At 38.5% G+C, this 18,550-nt stretch overlaps 3 protein-coding genes across 4 annotated transcripts; 2 read left to right on the forward strand and 1 right to left on the reverse strand.

Annotated features, from left to right (window-relative positions):
* Positions 1 to 12,374: 12,374 nt before the first annotated feature.
* On the forward strand, positions 12,375 to 13,455 carry LOC145711180 (uncharacterized). Its single transcript, XM_081788912.1, has 3 exons — positions 12,375 to 12,637; positions 12,677 to 12,962; positions 13,008 to 13,455. The coding sequence occupies exons 1-3, from the start codon at positions 12,424 to 12,426 to the stop codon at positions 13,426 to 13,428; spliced, it is 921 nt and encodes a 306-aa protein (XP_081645038.1). The 5' UTR covers positions 12,375 to 12,423; the 3' UTR covers positions 13,429 to 13,455.
* A 358-nt stretch (positions 13,456 to 13,813) lies between these two features.
* On the forward strand, positions 13,814 to 15,668 carry LOC145706908 (alpha-1,3-mannosyl-glycoprotein 4-beta-N-acetylglucosaminyltransferase A-like). Of its 2 annotated transcripts, XR_014134716.1 has the most exons (3): positions 13,814 to 14,150; positions 14,190 to 15,047; positions 15,091 to 15,668. XR_014134716.1 is itself a non-coding variant. In XM_081784372.1 (2 exons), the coding sequence occupies exons 1-2, from the start codon at positions 13,961 to 13,963 to the stop codon at positions 14,915 to 14,917; spliced, it is 918 nt and encodes a 305-aa protein (XP_081640498.1). In that variant the 5' UTR covers positions 13,814 to 13,960; the 3' UTR covers positions 14,918 to 15,668. The 2 variants fall into 2 exon arrangements, 1 of the variants encoding a protein (XP_081640498.1); XM_081784372.1 differs by having other exon boundaries at positions 14,190 to 15,668.
* Positions 15,669 to 16,087: 419 nt separating this feature from the next.
* On the reverse strand, positions 16,088 to 18,281 carry LOC145700791 (uncharacterized). Its single transcript, XM_081778117.1, has 8 exons — positions 17,948 to 18,281; positions 17,612 to 17,899; positions 17,259 to 17,487; positions 17,003 to 17,215; positions 16,851 to 16,956; positions 16,542 to 16,806; positions 16,356 to 16,500; positions 16,088 to 16,315 (listed from the first exon to the last, which is right to left on the reverse strand). The coding sequence occupies exons 1-8, from the start codon at positions 18,202 to 18,204 to the stop codon at positions 16,118 to 16,120; spliced, it is 1,701 nt and encodes a 566-aa protein (XP_081634243.1). The 5' UTR covers positions 18,205 to 18,281; the 3' UTR covers positions 16,088 to 16,117.
* Between the last annotated feature and the right edge of the window lie 269 nt (positions 18,282 to 18,550).

The following is an 18,550-nucleotide window of genomic DNA, read 5'->3' on the forward strand; positions in this document are numbered from 1 at the left end:
TATCCTCTGTACCGCTTTCACTTACCACTGCTGAAGAACAGCTTTTTCTTTAATTTTGACAAGTACAGTGGGCATGGCTGAAAATTGCTCAAAAGTCATCAAAAGAAGAAAAAGTCGCAAAAAGGGCATGTTTTTTAATAAAAAGAACGTGAAATTGAAAAGGAAAATCTCAAGTTGTTAATTTTGAAGCTCGGAAGAGCGCCGGAGCCAGCTTTATAGGCAGCTTCTGGTGCTGGAGGCGGCGGAGATTTCTGAGCGCGACAAGTGGTGCTCCGTTTTCGCACTTTGGTCAGAAGTGGAACGCTCAAGCAAGTGCAAGCTTTAAGGAGAAATAAGACGATATGTTCTCCCGAAAAGGCTCAGCAAGTCGAAACGTGAATAATTGCATTTTTATATTTCAATAAATAGCTGATTAACCTTTGCCCGCCAAGGTACACCACAACTCGGGATTCCCGAGTCGGGAATCGGTCAAGTAGTTGTTCACTGCGCTGGACATTGAATTTTTTTGAAAATTAAGGATACGCTGAGGAGGCTTGATCGATTATCAGGCGTTTTAGAGATTTTAGGCCTGTTTCTGATAGACCTTAGCGTCGGTAGACCCTTATTTTTGCGAAAAGTCCATGCACCATATATGGTGTCGAGCTTCAATTGTTGATGCACCATATATGGTGTTTTTGGCGGGTACCCCAGGTTTTTCCCAGCGATTTTGCCGAAAGTTTACCTTGATCAGCTTCACTGATCCTCAATTTATGAACTTCTTTGAGAGAGTTTTCGATTGAAGGAACTCTAGTATCATCATCGGAACACCATTATTGAACAAGAAAATTATTTTCTAGCAAAGATTTTTAAAAACCAAATATGGTGCAGAGCTATAATAGAGGAAGCACCATATATGGTGTTCTTGGCAGGTACCCCAGAAAATCCACTTTTGGAGAGCTAAGGTTAAAAATCGATTTGGAAAATAGGTCAAGAAAAATATCTACAGAAAAAAGGAGTAGCCGAAAGTGATGACATGTTGGAAAAAAATCCAAAGCTGTAGTTTTATCATTTTGATAAGGAGGACCTTTTCACGGCTGAGAGAATTTTAGGTTAACTTACTCAGTAGGGATTGTCTTATTTATTCACAAGAAAAATGAGAGTCGAAGGGAGCAAGAATAATGAAGCTAGTACAGTGGGAAATGAGCAAGGTCAAGAAGAAACTGGAGGAATGGATGGGAGATGCTCACTGAAAAAATGGATGTTTGGAATTTCAATTGCTATCTTTACAATCGTCATGATCTTGATTGGGCTGAATTTTTTCATTCCGCAGTGCTACAGCTACCAGAGAAAATGCAAAACAGAGGACGGAATTGTCTGGTTCGCAGGTCAGAATGACCAAAAACGCCTTTTACAATTATTTTCTGTAGGCGCTTGGAAAAAGACTCGCGACGAGAGCCGAAAATACTGCGAAAAAGCAGGATTTCAGCTTGCAAATATTTCGATTGCTGAAAAACTTTTCGAAGAAAGGAGTACTTTCTTTCCTTCAAGAAGAATTTTAGACGGCTCAAGAAATTTTTGGATATCAGGCAAGCGACATCGTAATTTTTCTTCCAAATTCAAAGATATTGTTTATTAATTATTGTTCTTAGATGATGAATACAGCAGAAATTTCACGAAAATAAAATCTGGATATATCAGTACGAGTCCAAGCATGGCGTACGACAGTAAAAATTACTGTATTACTTTCATCAGAGAAGATCAGGGACAGGGTTCTGAAGAATTGGACTTAACCAATTTATTGAAGTGCATTTTGGATTACAAATAAGATTGCTGTATTTGGCCTACCGGCCAATCAAAACCCAGATCCACACAATCACTTCCATAAATTGGTTTATAATTGGTTCATTAACCCACCAAATGATTGCCTATTACGAGTGTAAGCCCAGCGAAAAATATCAGTATCAAATGATGCTGACAATGGGAAACGCTTGTCCAGACGAATATCCGGCTTTTGCGGCAACGATGAATTCAATAGCGGAGCAAGTTGTCAATCCAGAAGTTTGGAAAGTCTTGAATGTCCCGGAAATCCGATATAAATCCCTCCGAAACGTAATCATAAACATATAACTATGGTTTTTTATTTTTTCAGCATCGGATCTTGGATGCCGCCTTCTGTCCTAAAGATGATTGCTGCGTGATGTCGTCAACTAAAGAAATCAAACAATTCGAGAAAAATGAAAAATTTTTCCCTCTGTGTTTCTCCGAAACCGCCAAGTCTTAGCGTTATTGAAATATAATAGCAAGTAAAAAGTTAGTTATTTTATGTTTTTTGGCAAAGAAATAGAGAGACCGTATCACTGATAAGCTATCAGGGTGCCTTTAAAATTTGCGTCGACGATATTCATATAATCAAATGAATCATAAGATGAAGTTATCGCTGAATTCACTTTGAAGTTCTTTTTTATCAATTTGATAAGAGCGTTTTCATGGCTGAACGATTATTGCTTGAATGAATTTTCTATCGACCAAGCATTTTGTTGAAAAATATGAAATTAGAATCGACAAAAAGAACCGCGGTTGATCCTGCGGTTCTCCATGTAGAAGCAGAACAACAGAAGAAAAAGAGAAAATGGCTCATTGGAATTCCCATTTCGCTGGTTATCGTTGTGCTCATTTTGGTCGGCTTGAATTTTCTCTTTCCTCTTTGCTTCTGCCAACAACGAAAGTGCAAGACATATGATGGAATGGTCTGGTTCGCTGGTAAGAAAAGAAGTTTATTATCATCTTTCAACCTTTGCTTTCAAGACAGCGGGCTGAAAACTCGTGAAGAAAGTCGAAAATTTTGCGAAAATTTGGGCTTTCAACTGGCAAATGTTTCCATCGCCGAAAGCCTTCTCGGTGGGTGGGGACATCTTTTTGATTCTCGTCGAAATTATTGGATTTACGGTAGGTCTTTAAATGTTTTTACCTTCAATTTTTACCTTTCAGATCGCGATTACAAGCGAAATATTACAAGTGGTTTCAATAAAATGAGCTCAAGCATGGCATACGACAGTCATCACGGATGCATTACTTTTCTCAGAGCAGACCAGGCACTGGTTTCATAGTCAAAAATGAAAAGAATTCTCAATTTTAATTTATTAACGACCCCCGGAAATTGATTCTTGAAGAATCATTCTTCGGTTCAAAAAACGATTTTGAGGCTTCATTTTTTGGGGATCTATCTCGATTCCTTCACCCTCAAAATCGCATTTGAAAATTGGACTTTTCGCCGAAAATTGACGAATTTGGCCTTATTTTGGCAAAAACAATGATTTTTCTTGGTCAAAAATTCCTCTTATCAAGTTTTGAAGCAAGTTTAACCTGAGGACGCATTAAGAACCAAAAATATGGTGTTTTTAAAAGTTTCAATTTTTCGGAGGGAAAAGCTGACGGGGGGGGGGGGGGTCTCTAACCACGTAAAAAAGGCTGCACATTACGACTGCAAAAAGAGCGATAAATTCGACTATCACATGATGCTGACAATGGATCAAGCATGTCCAGACGATCTCCCATCAATGATGTCAACAATGCAATCATTAGCGACGCAAGTTTCCAACGAAAAAGTTTTGAACGCTTTGAACGTCCTTGAAATCCGATTCAAATCTCTTCGAAATGTAACAAGATGAAAAGTATGATCTCCTTATTATTTTCAGACTCTGGTCTTGGATCCTATTTTCTGCCTCAGAGATGAATGTTGTGCTATTTCGAGCAACGAGGAAATTGAGGTAAAACAATTTGATCCGAGTGAAAAGTTCTTTCCGCTGTGCTACTCTTACACTGCTCAATAAAAACAACGTGAAGCACAGAATGAATTTTTTTGACTGTTTTTTGATTAATTGAGAACGTTACATGTCAAGCTGCAGGTTTTTTCTTTTACCCAAAAAGTCTTCCAAAGATGCTACGCTTCTTGACAGGATTTTCGCTTATCAAAGTTCTGTGACAAATTATCTACTGGTAGCTTTTTTCTTGATAAATTATCAATAAAATAAAATGATTCTTGATTTTCGAGAACTATCGATGAGCTTCAACAGCAGCCGCGGTCTCTCGTAAAATTTGAACCGCGTCCTCCTCGTTGATTTCATCGATATTTTGAGCGATTGTTAGATTGACAAAGTCCTTCTTCGTCAATTGGTCATTCTGATAGAATTGCAATGGTTAATGCATTTGAAGGCTGAATTACCAACAACACAGCTTGAGCTGAGCTCGGCAACCTGTGTTAAAACCTGACTCAGGGTCTAAAATCCCCCGTTGCGCCTTTTACCGAAGAACTTCTAGTACCCTGACTCAGGCTTTTTCCACGGATTGTCGAGCCCAGAGCTTGAAAAAAGGGCGAACTGACTTGTAGGGTGAATGATTTGTCCTTGTCGCAAACTTGGCTTGTCTTTTTAGTCAAGAATAACTGTAAGAAACGCCCCTGAACTATGGCCACATTCCATCAAAATTGAAACTGCTGTATCAATAACGCGCCGTTTGTCGCCGCAACGTCAGAACTTAAGTTTACTAGATTTACGTTTTACGTTTGCTTGGAAGTAAAAGACTCGGTCGTATCGAACACAATTTCAAACGCAAACGCTATAAAAAGTTATTATTTCGGCCCTGAGATTCTTCCAAAGGAGCAATGTCCGTTTGAGCATCTTCTCATTTCCATCGGAAGTGCTCAACCACAAAAGCCACAAGAGAAGTTTAAGTTGTTAGAAATGTGCGCGAGTAATGACGATTGTATGAACAATGGAAAGTGCGTGTTTTTCAGCGATAGATGGATGTGCAGATGCACTTTTGACTTTTCCGGGGATTTCTGCCAGGTAATTGAAAAAAAATTTTGAACAACGAAATGTTACATTTGAGCTTTCTAGGATGAATTCTGTTATCATGTGGCGCCCCGGGGGATATTTTGCCCAGGGCCAATTGCCCCCTGGGTTAGGCTCCGTAGAGAGGGGTTATCATTCGAGCCTATGATTCGAGCCATCCAATATCTCTAGAATCTTGCCTAGTGGTTAGGGTTAGGGACAGGGGGTCCGGGGCGGAGCCCCCTGATTAGGCCTTAGGTGGGTGGGTTCCGGGGTTAGGGTTAGGGTTAGCGCGAATGATTTCCCTTTACAACAGTTCAACTTCAATCAGAATGGGACACTTATCATTGCATTTTAGTTAAATGCTTACGACCCTGGCTTCACAAAAAATGAAGAAATTCCCACCGCTGCCCAGCAGGATAAAATAAACGCTTATATTTTCTACCTTCTTGCTGGCCTTATCGCGATCATAATCCTGCTCCTCTACAAAATAACCTCGCTAAGCCGAACTGTAACAACCCGAAACTTCACGATCCGACAACTGAGCTACCGTGGCCCTTCCTCAACCTCTACTGTATGACCTAGTGACTTATTTATTCCGACACGACTTTTTTAATAAAACAAGGTGAAAAAAATCTTTCTTGATTTCCTGAAATGGCGGATATTCGTGGTCGTGGCTTGAAAAACTTCAAAATTCAGCCTTTCTGCTGAAACAAGTCTGCTACTCTCGACATTTTTCTTGACAAGGGAAAGTAAATCGTCTGGATTTCTGCTTGATATTTTTGAAATATCGACGCGCTTGGTGAATGTTTGAGTAGTCGCTAAAAGCCGCTTCATTTTTTTCTCTGGATTGATTCTTTTTTTATTTCCGCTTTATATTTTCTCTTTTTGAAAAAGTGCCAATTTGAGCTCATGAAATCAAGGAAGAGTACATGTTTTATTTTCACATCAAGCAGCATTTGCTCTTTTTCTCGGTAGCAGTGCTTCTTACTCCCTCTTTGAAATTGGTCAAGCTTCGTTTTTTCTTACGAATGCTATGAAAAATAGGCAAGGTATTTTTATTTATAGCGTTTTACCTTGTGTTTCCAAAGAAAAGAAGCTCGGAATCATCAACTTTAACTTTGTCTTTCTTGTTTAAAATTCCATCAGCTTCATGGCCGTTTTTAGCGGAGTCTTTCTTTTCTTCATGCCCAAGTGAAGGTTTTTGAGGTTTTATCTGAAAAGATAAGAAAACGTTAGAATATTTGGCCCACGATAGAAGTTCCTTTGTTGACCGATTCGTCTTGTGTCATTCCATCGGGGAAGGCAACTGACTGGTTGAATTCAGTATTGTCTTGCCAGTTTTTCTCTAAGTCCATTTTTGCGAATAGCGCGATCTGACTTTTGTAGACCGGAAGCAAGGATTGATTCGTTTTTTCATTGATAAAATAGAGGCTACTCAAACCTGTGGACAATATTCAACAACGCGAATGAATTGGCTATTACCAATGACAGTTTGACAGGAGACTGTCAGGAGTACTTTTGAGTGAAAATTTCTTTCTGTTTATTCTCAGTATTTAAGATTTACAGTTGTTCAATGGGCTCAAAATCACAGCTGGATATACAGTATGAGCATTTTGGTCTGCAAAAATATCAACTGAAATAATATTTTCTTCTGAATCTCGTTCATGGTAGCCATTGAAAAAAAGGGATTTTAAAAATAAGTAGTAAGTTTATCATTCAGGCGACTGAAGATAACTTTTTGCTGATAAAAATTAAGGAACCGTTAATAATGGACCGTTTCCTATCTCAACACGTTGAATAAAGGTAAAATCATAATGCATATAGCCAGGAAAAATAAAGATTGTGTCGTCGACAAATAACGCGGACAAAGAATGAACAGCCTTTAAATGTATAAGAATAATCATTTGATAATAATACGTTGTCTAAAAACTTAGAAACTGAACCTCAGACAAAAGTCCAACCAAGGACCACTTATTATTCCTCAGCATCCATATGTCTTTTAAATATATGCTGCGATCCTGATCGTCAAATCCTCCGATAGTTAGCATTGATCCTGATGGAAGTCCTATTGCACCGGCTTCTACAATTCTTCTGAAGGGCAAAAAAAATAAAAAAAAGGTCAATAAGGAGCCTACATTGGATATGATGACACTAACCGAAAGGGATAAGATTATATGTTTCTTTGGATCGAAATCAGGCATTTTGATATCTATTGATTTTTAAAAAATATGAAAAGGAAAAAGACGGTTATTTTTTTAAATACGTCAATGTCATCCCCTAAATGATTTTCATCCATTTTTTGTTAGTGTTTCTACTTGTCCTTTAGCGAACATTGCTCCAACTGCAGTTGGTCGTTTTTTATATAAACCCATTGTGCCTCTCCAGTGACTTTCAACAAGAGTTAAAAATAGTCTTTCACAAAAAGTAAATCATTTATTTTGAACTCTGCTGTAAACTGTTTGATGCATCTCTTTTGAAACATAACCATCAAATTCTTCGCAAAATGAGCCAGTCAGAAGAAGTGCTGAAAAGAATCAAAATATTTGAACCTTTCAATTGCAAATTATTTGTGTAGATTAGATAAAACCTTTATTGCCATTCTGGTGTCCTACTACTAAATGGCCATAACTATATGAACCCAATAAACGGACTCGTAGTTTTTTGAAAGTGCATCCATCCAATCGCAAAATCTATTTAAAACTATCATTTTTTCGTAAAATCTCCTTTACCCTGTCCGTAAAACTGTCAATATGAGATCCTAGTCCTCCAAAGATGTGAAGTTTGTCCAGAATAATAGCATGTTTGGAATCATAAATATACTGAGCAAAATTGTATCCCTTCTGCGTCGGATAGAAAATTGATAATTTATTATAGACTGACCCATCGCCACGTAATGCAAATGGTTGATAACCCCTTTCACCATGAGGCAGAAAAATATTTATCTGAGTAGATTTCACAGGATAATATATAAAATTTTTGATTTTTGGGCAAGCGTGAGTTTTGTAAATCCGTATTCTTCGTCTTTCGTCATTTTGAAACCCTTTTATTCCAAGCTTAACCTGCGACTCTTTTCTCTCGCTTTTCTGGGTAGAGTTAATGGAAAAAATCTTCATGAAAAATTTATACTCGTACGAGTCCTTAGTGATTTCGAAGAAAATTGACTCACTTGCATCACTTGAATAGAGGTTTACATCCAAGCTAACAAAGTCTGATGAAACAGAGCTGAAGATCATCCTTTCGTGGAAAAAACTTGAGTCAATCCAAAGGGAATCGTTTTTAAAGAGCCCAAAGACAAGAAATTTTTCGCCATCAAGGAATAACAATTGAAGAAAAGTTTGATCTTCGACATTCCTTTTAACCTCCTTCAAGAAATATTATCGATGATATTTTCTCATTTTACCTGTAAATTCATCTGAAATGTTAGGGTTTCAGTTCCAGTGAATCTCATAGTGAGAGTTGAAATGTGTTCGATTTCTTCTAGTGAGCCAAAGAAATTATCCGGAATTATTGTTTTAGGAAAAGGACGGGAAATCGAACTCGCTGACCGACTAAATTGTCGCTGGTTGACGGCATTTTTAGCAAAAGATGGAAAAACATCATCGTGAAATGCGAAAAATGGGTTGCTTGTTACATACATTTTCTTTGCCTCTTTCTGTATAACGAAGTCTAATTCGATTTGGTCTTTTTATTACGGATCGCTTACAATCTTCTTAGTCTGTTGTCAGATACGTTGCCCTTTTAGTCCTCTCGATTGTGCTCAGAATTTTCGAGCCTTGTTTTTGGGAAAATGTCGGAAAGCTAACAAAGCAAACTTTTTGATATTTCATTATTTGATCCTTTCCGAAATCATACTTTATTTCCAAAGTAGAATCATAAACATAACTCTGGATGAAAAACGCTTCATCGTTAATAATACCATTCACAAAATACTCGCATTCATCGTTCTGATTACCAGTTTGGTCTGTGTAATTGCGATCATCTGCAGTAAATAACTTAGAAAAGCAAATCGATTTTTCTTCATAGTGGCTTAAAGATCCAATCCACTCTCTACCAATAGTGAAGAATTTTCCGTCCGCCTCTAGGAGCAATGAGTATTGTGTGTTTGAAAGAATGACGCTTCTTGTCACTAGAATTAGAATGAGCCGACGAACATCAATCTAAGCGCGGATTTAAAAAATTCAGGTTAAAATGAAGGGTCAATCAGTTGCATTATTAATCCTTTTCATTGGAATCACATGAACAGGGTCCAAATCTCTATATTCCGCTGGCAAAGCAATCTCATCTTTTCGCCACCCTAGTTCCATTTCTTCATTTCTGCGTATTCTATTCAAAGCGACAGTTTTCGAAAGCTTTATGTATCTTTCGCCAAGCCTTACACTCATCAGAATAAAAACCCCTTTGAAGGTGGTTGAAGAAAGCTTTGCGTTAAAATGATTGCTAGCAATAAAGCCCTGGGCTTCTTCGAAACGGTTCAAGTTGTAATCAGGCGCGTAGAAGTAGCATTTGTCAGATCTCCCAGTAGGAGAGCTACAAAAGATCAAAAGTCATATGATTAAATATTATATCTTCCGAATTTTGACTCTTTACAAATGACAAGAACATCAAAAATCTTCCTGTCTTTGTCTTTTAGGCGTATCTCAATTCGATGAGGTCCAATTGAAGATCCAAAATGAAAAACGAAAAATCCCCTGATAAAATTCAAAAAGTTACTTGTCGGAATTTTAACAATACAAGGCTTACATTCCGCGTTTTTTATTTGGGATGAAAATTGTCGGTTCACCTGTTTCTTTGACCATCATCAGATTACCAATTACATCGACCAAATAGTGCTCACCATTGAGAAAAACTGCGCCGGTGGACTTTCCCGTTTTAAAAATAATTTTAATGATCAAAAATGAAATCGATAAAACGTGCATAAGGGAGAAATGACGCGGAAGAATTAACTCTAACCTCATCGTTCTCTGTCTTTGTCAGATCAGAAAGAAAAAGTGGAGATTTTTTTATTGTGCTTATTTGTCCCTGTCGATTTTTCCATCGAGGAGTGATAAGCTCAACAGATAGATTATCATCTGTAATATTGCCTTATAAGAAAAATTACTCCTCAGGGTGTCAATTAACTTATATACCTCTGATTTCATCAACGTCAACCTTTTTTGATTGATCTATCTTGAAGATAGGAAACATTTTTTGATTTGACTCCAACTTCTCGCACTGATAGTAAGGACAAGGACATCCAGTTTTGCAGTATTTCTCAGTCGGGCAAAGTTCTCCCGCCGAGTTTTGAGATCTCGTCAATTCGAAGCATATAGACTCACAGGGCGACGTTGGGGCTGTTTTCGTTATTCCCAAAACAAGTGTATTTGAGCAAAGATGTCGGCATATTTTTGTATTGTAAAATTTTTTCTTCTGACAGCGGCGGAAATTTACTTTATTCTCTTCTGAAGAGAACACAAGAGGTGCAGATTTCATTTGGTCGATAAAAGAAACTGGCTCCGGAATAATGAATTCTTGAGTTTCGTAGCATTGCTTCATCAAATGACCGCAGTAATCCATTGATTCGATCATAACGCATTTTTTGTAGCTTCGGTGACAGGTAGAAGTCAGGAAAGTTGTAACGCCTCTTGATTTCTCCAAAGAAACAATATTTGCTAAGATGAATGCTTATGATTATCAGAATAACTAGTTTCTGTGAAAAAAAAATCGCAAAATTATAAAATAAAATTATTACTTCTTCCTCGAACGTTATTCGTAATTTATTACTTATGATAAGATAAAAGGCATTTGTTCATTACCTAGGAGCATAACTAGGTAAACTTGATGAAAAATGAGCTCTTTTTAGAGCTTATAAATCAGGGAGTATAATACAGTTTTAGAATCCTCAGAAGCTGGGGATCATTTTGACTATTGACACTTTGGGGTTTTGCTCATGCCCGGAGGGGTTTTAGGCCTTCCAAAGTCCCAAAATTTGACCAATCTCGGTTAGAGGCTCATAACTTTCCTTCTCCCCACTTCTGGAGCAAGCCCACTGTATGAGCTTGTAGAGGAGGCTCTGCCGGTTCAGAAAATGTATAGAAAACCACCGGACACCCCCCATTCTAGAGGCTCTAGAAGGTCTGGAAGTTTGGGAAGTCACAGGAAAATCAGTACTTTTTTACGAAAATAGAGTAAAAGTTCAATATTTTCATCGGACATTGTTAGAAAAACGTTTTTACTGACTTTCTGACGCACAAAATTTACTCTGGGTTCATTTGAGGTCACGTGGGGTCATATTGTGAGAAAAAATTGAATTTCGTAAAAACTCACCCCAAAACGACCCCAAACTAAATTTTGTGCGACATAAAGTCAGTAAATACGTTTTCTTACGATTTCCGATGAAAATATTGCACTTTGACTCTATTTCCGTAAAATAGTACTGATTTTCCGTTGACTTCTTCAACTTCCGGGCCCTCCAGAGCCTCTAGAATGGGGGGTGTCCGGTGGTTTTTTATACATTTTCTGAACCGTCAGAGCCTCCTCTACAAGCTCATATAGTGAGCTTTCTCTAGAAGTGGGGAGAAGAAAAGTTATGAGCCTCTAACCGAGATTGGCCAAATTTTGGGACTTTCGAAGGCCTAAAACCCCTCAGGGCATGAGCAAAACCCCAAAGTGTCAATAGTCAAAATGATCCCCAGCTTCTGAGGATTCTAAAACTGTATTATACTCCCTGATTTATAAGCTCTAAAAAGAGCTCATTTTTCATCAAGTTTACCTAAGCATAACAGTTATCCAAAAAAGTGAACCTAATGTAAGGTAAGTGCGCTGTTGAATATCTGTGGCAAATCCGTGCTCAGTTAAGCTCAATTTCTCGGTGATTTTTTTCTTCATGGTTTTCTTTTTTAAATCGTGCTTTTGCGTATGAATACTGCGAGTAGAAAGAACTTCTTCGGTAAATAAATATACTTTTCCTTCTTTCTGCTTGAGAATGCCAATACAGTGGCAATCGAGACACTTTTTTAACGTTAAAATAAAGCTCGATCAATACACTTGAACCTGAATCTTTGGCTGTGATATATTTTGGCCATTTTTTCCGTTGTCTTCTTCAATTATCATTGTTTCTCTCAAAAAGAAACGACTTTGGTAGGGCAAAGTTTACTTCAATCAAGTTCGTTGCCGCCTTTCACATTTAAAAGCTGTCACTATTGTTCTGCTTTGATGGTCGACGAAATGCCATGCGGACTAAGTTTTCAAGTTTTTCGCGGTTTCAAGTGCTTTTCAATATGGTATTGTTTATGATCCTAACGTGCAGGAAGACCGCTTCGAAACTGATAGTTAAGTGGCACAATAGTCAAAGGAAGCATGAAGAACTTCTACTACTTCATTGAAGAAGAACGAGAGCTCTTGTATCATTACCGCCTCTTCTTAATAGTCTGAGCGGCTATAGAATAGATTCATCGCCACAAGCAAAATCCTGTGTTTGGGTTAATACCGTGTAGGCTAAAAAGTGCGTTGGCGAAATGCGTGGTAGCTTCAAAATCCTGGATCCTGAAAACGGATCTTTCGCGAAATCGACGATTGCTGAAAAATGAAGTTTTTGAAAATCAAAAGACCGCCAACTGAAGACGAATTTCAAGGAATGTTTCAAAAGAGAATATTTCCTCAATTTATTTACTTTTCGAAACGTTTAAAAGCTCTCTTACCTTCAGGAACAATTGAATCCCCACAATTGGTGACTTTCCAAGGGTCCAAGCTCAACAGTAAAAATTTCTTTTTGTTGGCTCGTGTTGGCTATAAAGGAAGCTGGTTTTACCCGCGGCTCCCCTCCGAGATAGAAGAAACTGGCGATAAAGGTAAAAGTGAAACGGAAGATCATTCTCAATCTATTTTAGTTTGGCCAGCAAAGATGCGATTTCAGTGTGCTCAACGAAGGAAAGAAAGAAAAACTCGGACTTGCTCGGCGAAACTTTGGCTTTTCACGAAAAAACGAAACGTCTTCGACGATGATTTTTTCAATCGAGAGAACATGAAGCTTGGAGCAATTGAACATGTCGGTTTTCATCTCGAAACCTGCGTTTCTGAAGAAATTTGGAAAGAATCTGTCCTCAAATATGCCTATTTCAAGGCGCAGTTGAACAGAACCAAAGAAGAAGCCCTCAAACATGCAGCTCTCATAAGGTCAGTTTTAGAGAAAAATCATGAAAAACTTATAAATACTGGTAGATCGGTCGAAGTTGAGCTCCTGCTTTCCGACATTGCCCGATCCGAAATTTTCGATCCTCAAACCAGCAAAAATATTCAAAGCTCGTCACGTGACTTCGAAAAGAAATACAAAAATGGAGTCTTCGATGAGAAAACAGTTAACCCACCGCGACAAGCTCCTCCTAAAAAGATTGCGAAAGTCAAGCCAAAATCGCCAGTTCAAAACAAAACCGCTAGCCCGATAAAATGCCCAGTCAAAATTTTAATTCCATCTCCCGATTTATCATCTTCTGAACCATCATCGCCCGAGCACGATTTGAACGAAACACGAGAAGTGCTAGAGTTAGAGCTGGTTCCAACGTATTCAGCGTCTGAATCTGAAGGTTTATTCATTTATTCTTTAAAGCCGAAGAAAATGAAGAAAACTCTTGTTGAAGAGTAATCATTTGAGTTGAACCTAGTACTTTCCTTACTGCCCTTAATCAAACTGAAATTCAATAAATACAAAAAATCCGAATTTTTTGTGCCTTTTTTGGCAAAATATACCGATGAAAGCAGACTCAAATCCAAGGTTACGTCACCAAGTTTATGAAGATGCATAACATGATTTAATTATTCCGGATCCGGGATCAATTGAAATGTCACTGACAACGACAACGCTGAAGTTCGCAAATTGCGAACTTATTGTTATTTTAACAAGTCGGAGAATTATCTTGATTGTCACTTTTTGAAAAAAAAAAATTGGCATTTTTGAAAAAGCATGCTAGAGACGATATTGGCTTGAGCAAAAATACGAAGAAAATAAACGAGAACGCTACTGGAAAATGTTAATTGAACGAGCAAAATTTATATTCAGAAAGTCGATCACACGATATCTTTGTTTTTTCGGAGTTTTTGGAGCTTTATCGCTCATAAATTTCCCAAATCAAAAAATTGAACATGAAGCTGACACAACTGCTCTCTCCGAGAAAGGGATGACCTTGAAAAGTGCAAGAATTTCTTTGGAAAGAGAGATTCCTACATTGCTGATTGGCATTCCGACGGTCAGAAGAAACGGAGAAGCGTACCTCAGTGACACAATGGAGTATTTGCTGAGTGATCTAAATGACTTTACGGAGAATTTTTCAGACGCACTGGACATCAAAGTCCTTCTTTATGCCGGAGGTAACGCTTATCTTAAATTCATTTTATTCATTCTTCTAGCCAGTGATGAAGAATACTTCTCCGAGCTGGTGGCCAAATACGAGTCGGGAACAACAAAAATCGCCGTTGCTTCTTCTGACTACTACGGGTCCGACCTGGTTGACATCAAGCACAACTGGGGCGACTCAGACGACCGCATCATTTGGAGAACCCGGCAATGCCTCGACTATCTTTTCATGTGGAACATAGGCCTCGATTACGACTACTTTCTTCAACTAGAAGATGATCTGGTCATTGACCGTGGATTCTTTCAATTTCTGATGATGCAAATTCAGCAAAGAAAAGACGACCAAGATTGGATCTCGCTTGAATTCTCCGGAATGGGCTTCATTGGAAAACTCTTCAGAAAATCAAGTCTACAAGAAATGGCCATTTATACGAGGCTATTTTATCGAACAAAGCCGATAGATGTTATCTACTGGGATTTCGTAAAAATGAAAGCTTGTCTGTCCGCATGCGAGGCGAGTTGTAAATCATTGGTGGTCAAACTTGCAGTCCCAGTTCACGACAGAAAGTTTCTTCATCACGTGGGGCGAGTTTCATCGCTTGAAGGGAAGATTTCGCACTTGGGCGATTTGAATCCGACAATTGAGGAGGAAAAAATCGCGACAAATTTGAACAAAAAAGATGTTCTTGAATTTTATTATGGAAAGAAAGATCTTTTGATTCAAGCTTCAAAAGAGGACACAACGATGGAATTTTACTTCAGCCATCTTCAGTCTCCTTAGAGTCTTGTTATAACCTCTGGAAACGAGCAGTTGATTCCAGTTCATATGAAAATTGACATGTTAATTTCTGGCGAACAAATGAGCTGGACGAATAACCCGCCCGGACAAGCTTGTTCTTTTGATAAACGAGGTATTTTTCTCAAAGAAAAGCGCCTTCTCATGCTTGTTTTAAGAAAGAGGAAAGCTAGTTTGCGATCTTCAAGGACTCAATCCGAGCAAAAAGCTTGTAAAAGCGCTGAAACTTGTTATTCCCGCGAAAAGTCAAGTGATGCTCCGCAAAATAACTATTTCTTGTTAGATTGAAAGGATTGAAATCATTATTTTATCATTTAATCATTAGTTTATTGTTGGTTTTTCTCGGCTCGACACAATTTCAGGAGTTAAGGGGGTAGAACTAGATTTTAGGAAAAACCGTGATTTTCGGGAGGCACTTTTAATAAGAAAAACCTGTTTTTACTTATGATTACGCAATTTCCTCAAAAATGTTGCTAGATAAATGGTTAAACTATCTTAAAATGAGATTTAAAAAATTTGGCTAGTCACGTGACTCGATAAATTTGAGGACGCGAATACGCTAAAATTGCGATTTTCGAAGAGGTGGGTTGACGTTTCGCTCTCTAGCGCCAAAATGGGTTGACGAAAAAAAATTTTAAGAAAAACGTTGTTAGATCTAAGTTTGTTCTTTCTTCAACCGAAGAGAGAATTTGAAAATCTCAGCTCTCCTGGCTTTGAGCGCCGGTCTAGAATCGGCTATTTTCGAAAAACCTAGTTCTACCCCCTTAAGAAGATTTGGAGTAACAAAACTTGGAGCAACCGAAATTTTCAAACCGATTTTTAAGGGTGTTAAGGGCCTACCGGCCCCCTCAAACCCTGGGGAAAACCCGGCTTTGGGCCCGGGCTTTCTTTTTGCCGAGTCAGATACCCTTAATTATGACTTTAACACCCTTAAAAATCGGTTTGAAAATTTCGGTTGCTCCAGGTTTTGTTACTCCAAATCTTCTTAACTCCTGAAATTGACTTTTGCCCTTTTTCTCATACGAATCTGTAATCGAACAAAACTGCTATCAAAAAATAGAAGATATTTTAGTTATAAGCCTATTTATCATCTTTATGTCTTTTCAAATAAATTGATTTTATCAGATGTAAGTTATCCTTAATTTTATTGTCATTTTTTAAACAGCTGCAAATTTTATACAGCTTTTAAGCTGTGCAGAAGTTTTCAGTTGCCAGAAACATGATCGGGCGTGGAATAAGTTGCTGCATGCCTCCAATCCTTTCCGTCCTTATTTCGTTGTCGGAAAAATCCACTCGTTGAATTGGGAGATCCTCTTGGAAGGTTTTGCCGGAGAAGACGTAGAGAGACGCGCCGATCCAAATTGATGATGTCAGTTCGACCGGCTGAAAATTGGATAATCAATGAAATACAATCAAAATAAACCGTGAGAAGATCTCCGACGTACGACCATTCTCCAGTCTCAGCAGACAGCTTCCAGATAGCTTTCGACAATTCATGAGGATCTCTTCCTGCGATAGTCAACAGGGATCCGTCGCTCAGTCCGACGGACGAATGAGAATGCAGCTGCCTTAATTATTTTTTAGAAGAGTAGATTTAAAACCTACTTACAAAGGATGATCGATCAGATTGGACCAGCCGTTTTCAACATCGGAGCCTTCAAAATGTAACGTCTCTACTTTTGTATGAGCCGAGTGATTCGAGTCGATCATTCCACAGGTTGCTGTAGGTTTTCCTCTGTAGTAGGCAAGTGATGATTTTCGATGCTCGTATACTGTTGAGTAAGTTTCCGTGACAGCTTCTCCTTCAACATCGAAAATGGTGCATCTTTTCATGTCTTCATCCACGTCCCAGTGTCCTCCAAAGCAAACAAGTGCTGTAAAAATTTTCAACTTATGTTCTATTTGATAAAAATCCAACCTCCGGAATTATCAGAGAGTCCGAGAACGGAGCCTCCATGAGCGTCGAAGTCGAAACTGAGAGCTACCGACAGTTCTTTGAATTGACAATCTTCAAGTTTTCCAATCTAAAATAAGCATAAACTCGCGTTTATTTTCCATAAAGTCACTTACCCTTCGAGGCGCGATAAGATTCACCCCGCCTGTACCGACGTTGTAGCTTCCTCCAAAGAAGTACAACTCTCCTCGAATGACGGCATGGCCAGCATTGAGGAGCGTGTTGTGAATATTGGGCAAGACTGGCGCGCTAACTCGCGAACTTCCGTCGCCAGAAATGAGGAAAGACAGGTATGTGTTGTGTTGGAGGCCGAAAATGAATGTGTCCCTCTACAAACATGTATTTATAATGGCTTGATTATAAGATACTTACTGGAAGTGGTCCTTCCTTCCAATCAGGAGTCTGATTGTAGCGCTGGAGTAAAGGTGCATAATTATTGTAGTAGAAAAATATTAATTTTATCTCGTTTATGAAATCAGAAGCATTATTTGACCAAAAGATGATGAACCTTTTCTTGAAAAGATAAGCCTTTGTGTAATCGACACTTTCGAAACCTTTGTAATCTTCTTGCATCGTCAAAAGACCGACATTGGCGAAACATCTGAATAAAAAATTCAATAAACAGATATTTTCCCGGTAAATTTGAGGCTCATAGATTATTGCTCCTACCATCTACTCGAAAAATTTCGTGAAATTATGGAGAAAAATGTGCCTATTGAACCTACTGATGGAATTCTTCGTGTGAAACTCCTAGCGGGTTGGAATCTTCATCAATTCCGTGCATCGAAACGAAGAATCGATCCTTTCCTCGGTCGAGAAATTCGCCCTGAACGAATCCTGATCTTCGAAATTGAACAACCGCCGCTTCTTTCTTTGTCGAATCATCTGCTGGTCGCTCGTAATACTGGGCTTCTACCCGGTAGTTTTCTTTTGTTCGATCACCAATGTTGATGACGATGTTGTTTTGGCCGATTGCTCGGAGAATCGATCGCTTACAGTAAGTCCGATCGAATCTGTAAAAAAACAATGATGAAAATTATCGTTACATTTTTTTAATCTACCTGAGCATTCCGACATATCCATCTTCTTTATTCAAATACGGCAAGTTCCATTTCCTGGCCACGACCTGAGCGCTCAGGGAGTACTCGCTATTTATCATTTCTCTGTATCGAATCTGCTCCCCTCTTCCGATCCAATCAAACTTTGATGAATTCTTGCAGATCATTGAAGAACTTCCAGGCGTTGTATCATCACAGGAACCCTTATCCCACGCATTTGCTGACGCGAGGAGGGAACTAAGAGATGTCAGGAGCTTCATCGTGCTTCACTTTGAAAAACCACAAACTAATTCAATTAATCTTGGGTCCAAAAATATTTTCTGGACAGAAAAATCACCGATCTTTCCGGTGATTTTTGGTAGAAGAGCTGAGAAGTTCACTCTTTATATACCTGATTTGTAATAGGATAGCGATGAAAGTCAATGTTTAGACGAGGAGGATTATCTTCGTCTCCGGTTGACAGGATTTTTGAGCGTTTAGAAAATCAGTCGAAGGCCATATTTACCTGGATAATTCAAATTATGTAACGGACGTGGAGACGTATCATTTTGCCCTAGATCTTTGAGAAAAAGTTCGAAATCCAACGATTACATTCGAATTTATACA

Source organism: Oikopleura dioica, chromosome 1 (assembly GCF_907165135.1).
Source record: "Oikopleura dioica chromosome 1, OKI2018_I68_1.0, whole genome shotgun sequence".
NCBI classification, from domain to species: Eukaryota; Metazoa; Chordata; class Appendicularia; order Copelata; family Oikopleuridae; genus Oikopleura; species Oikopleura dioica.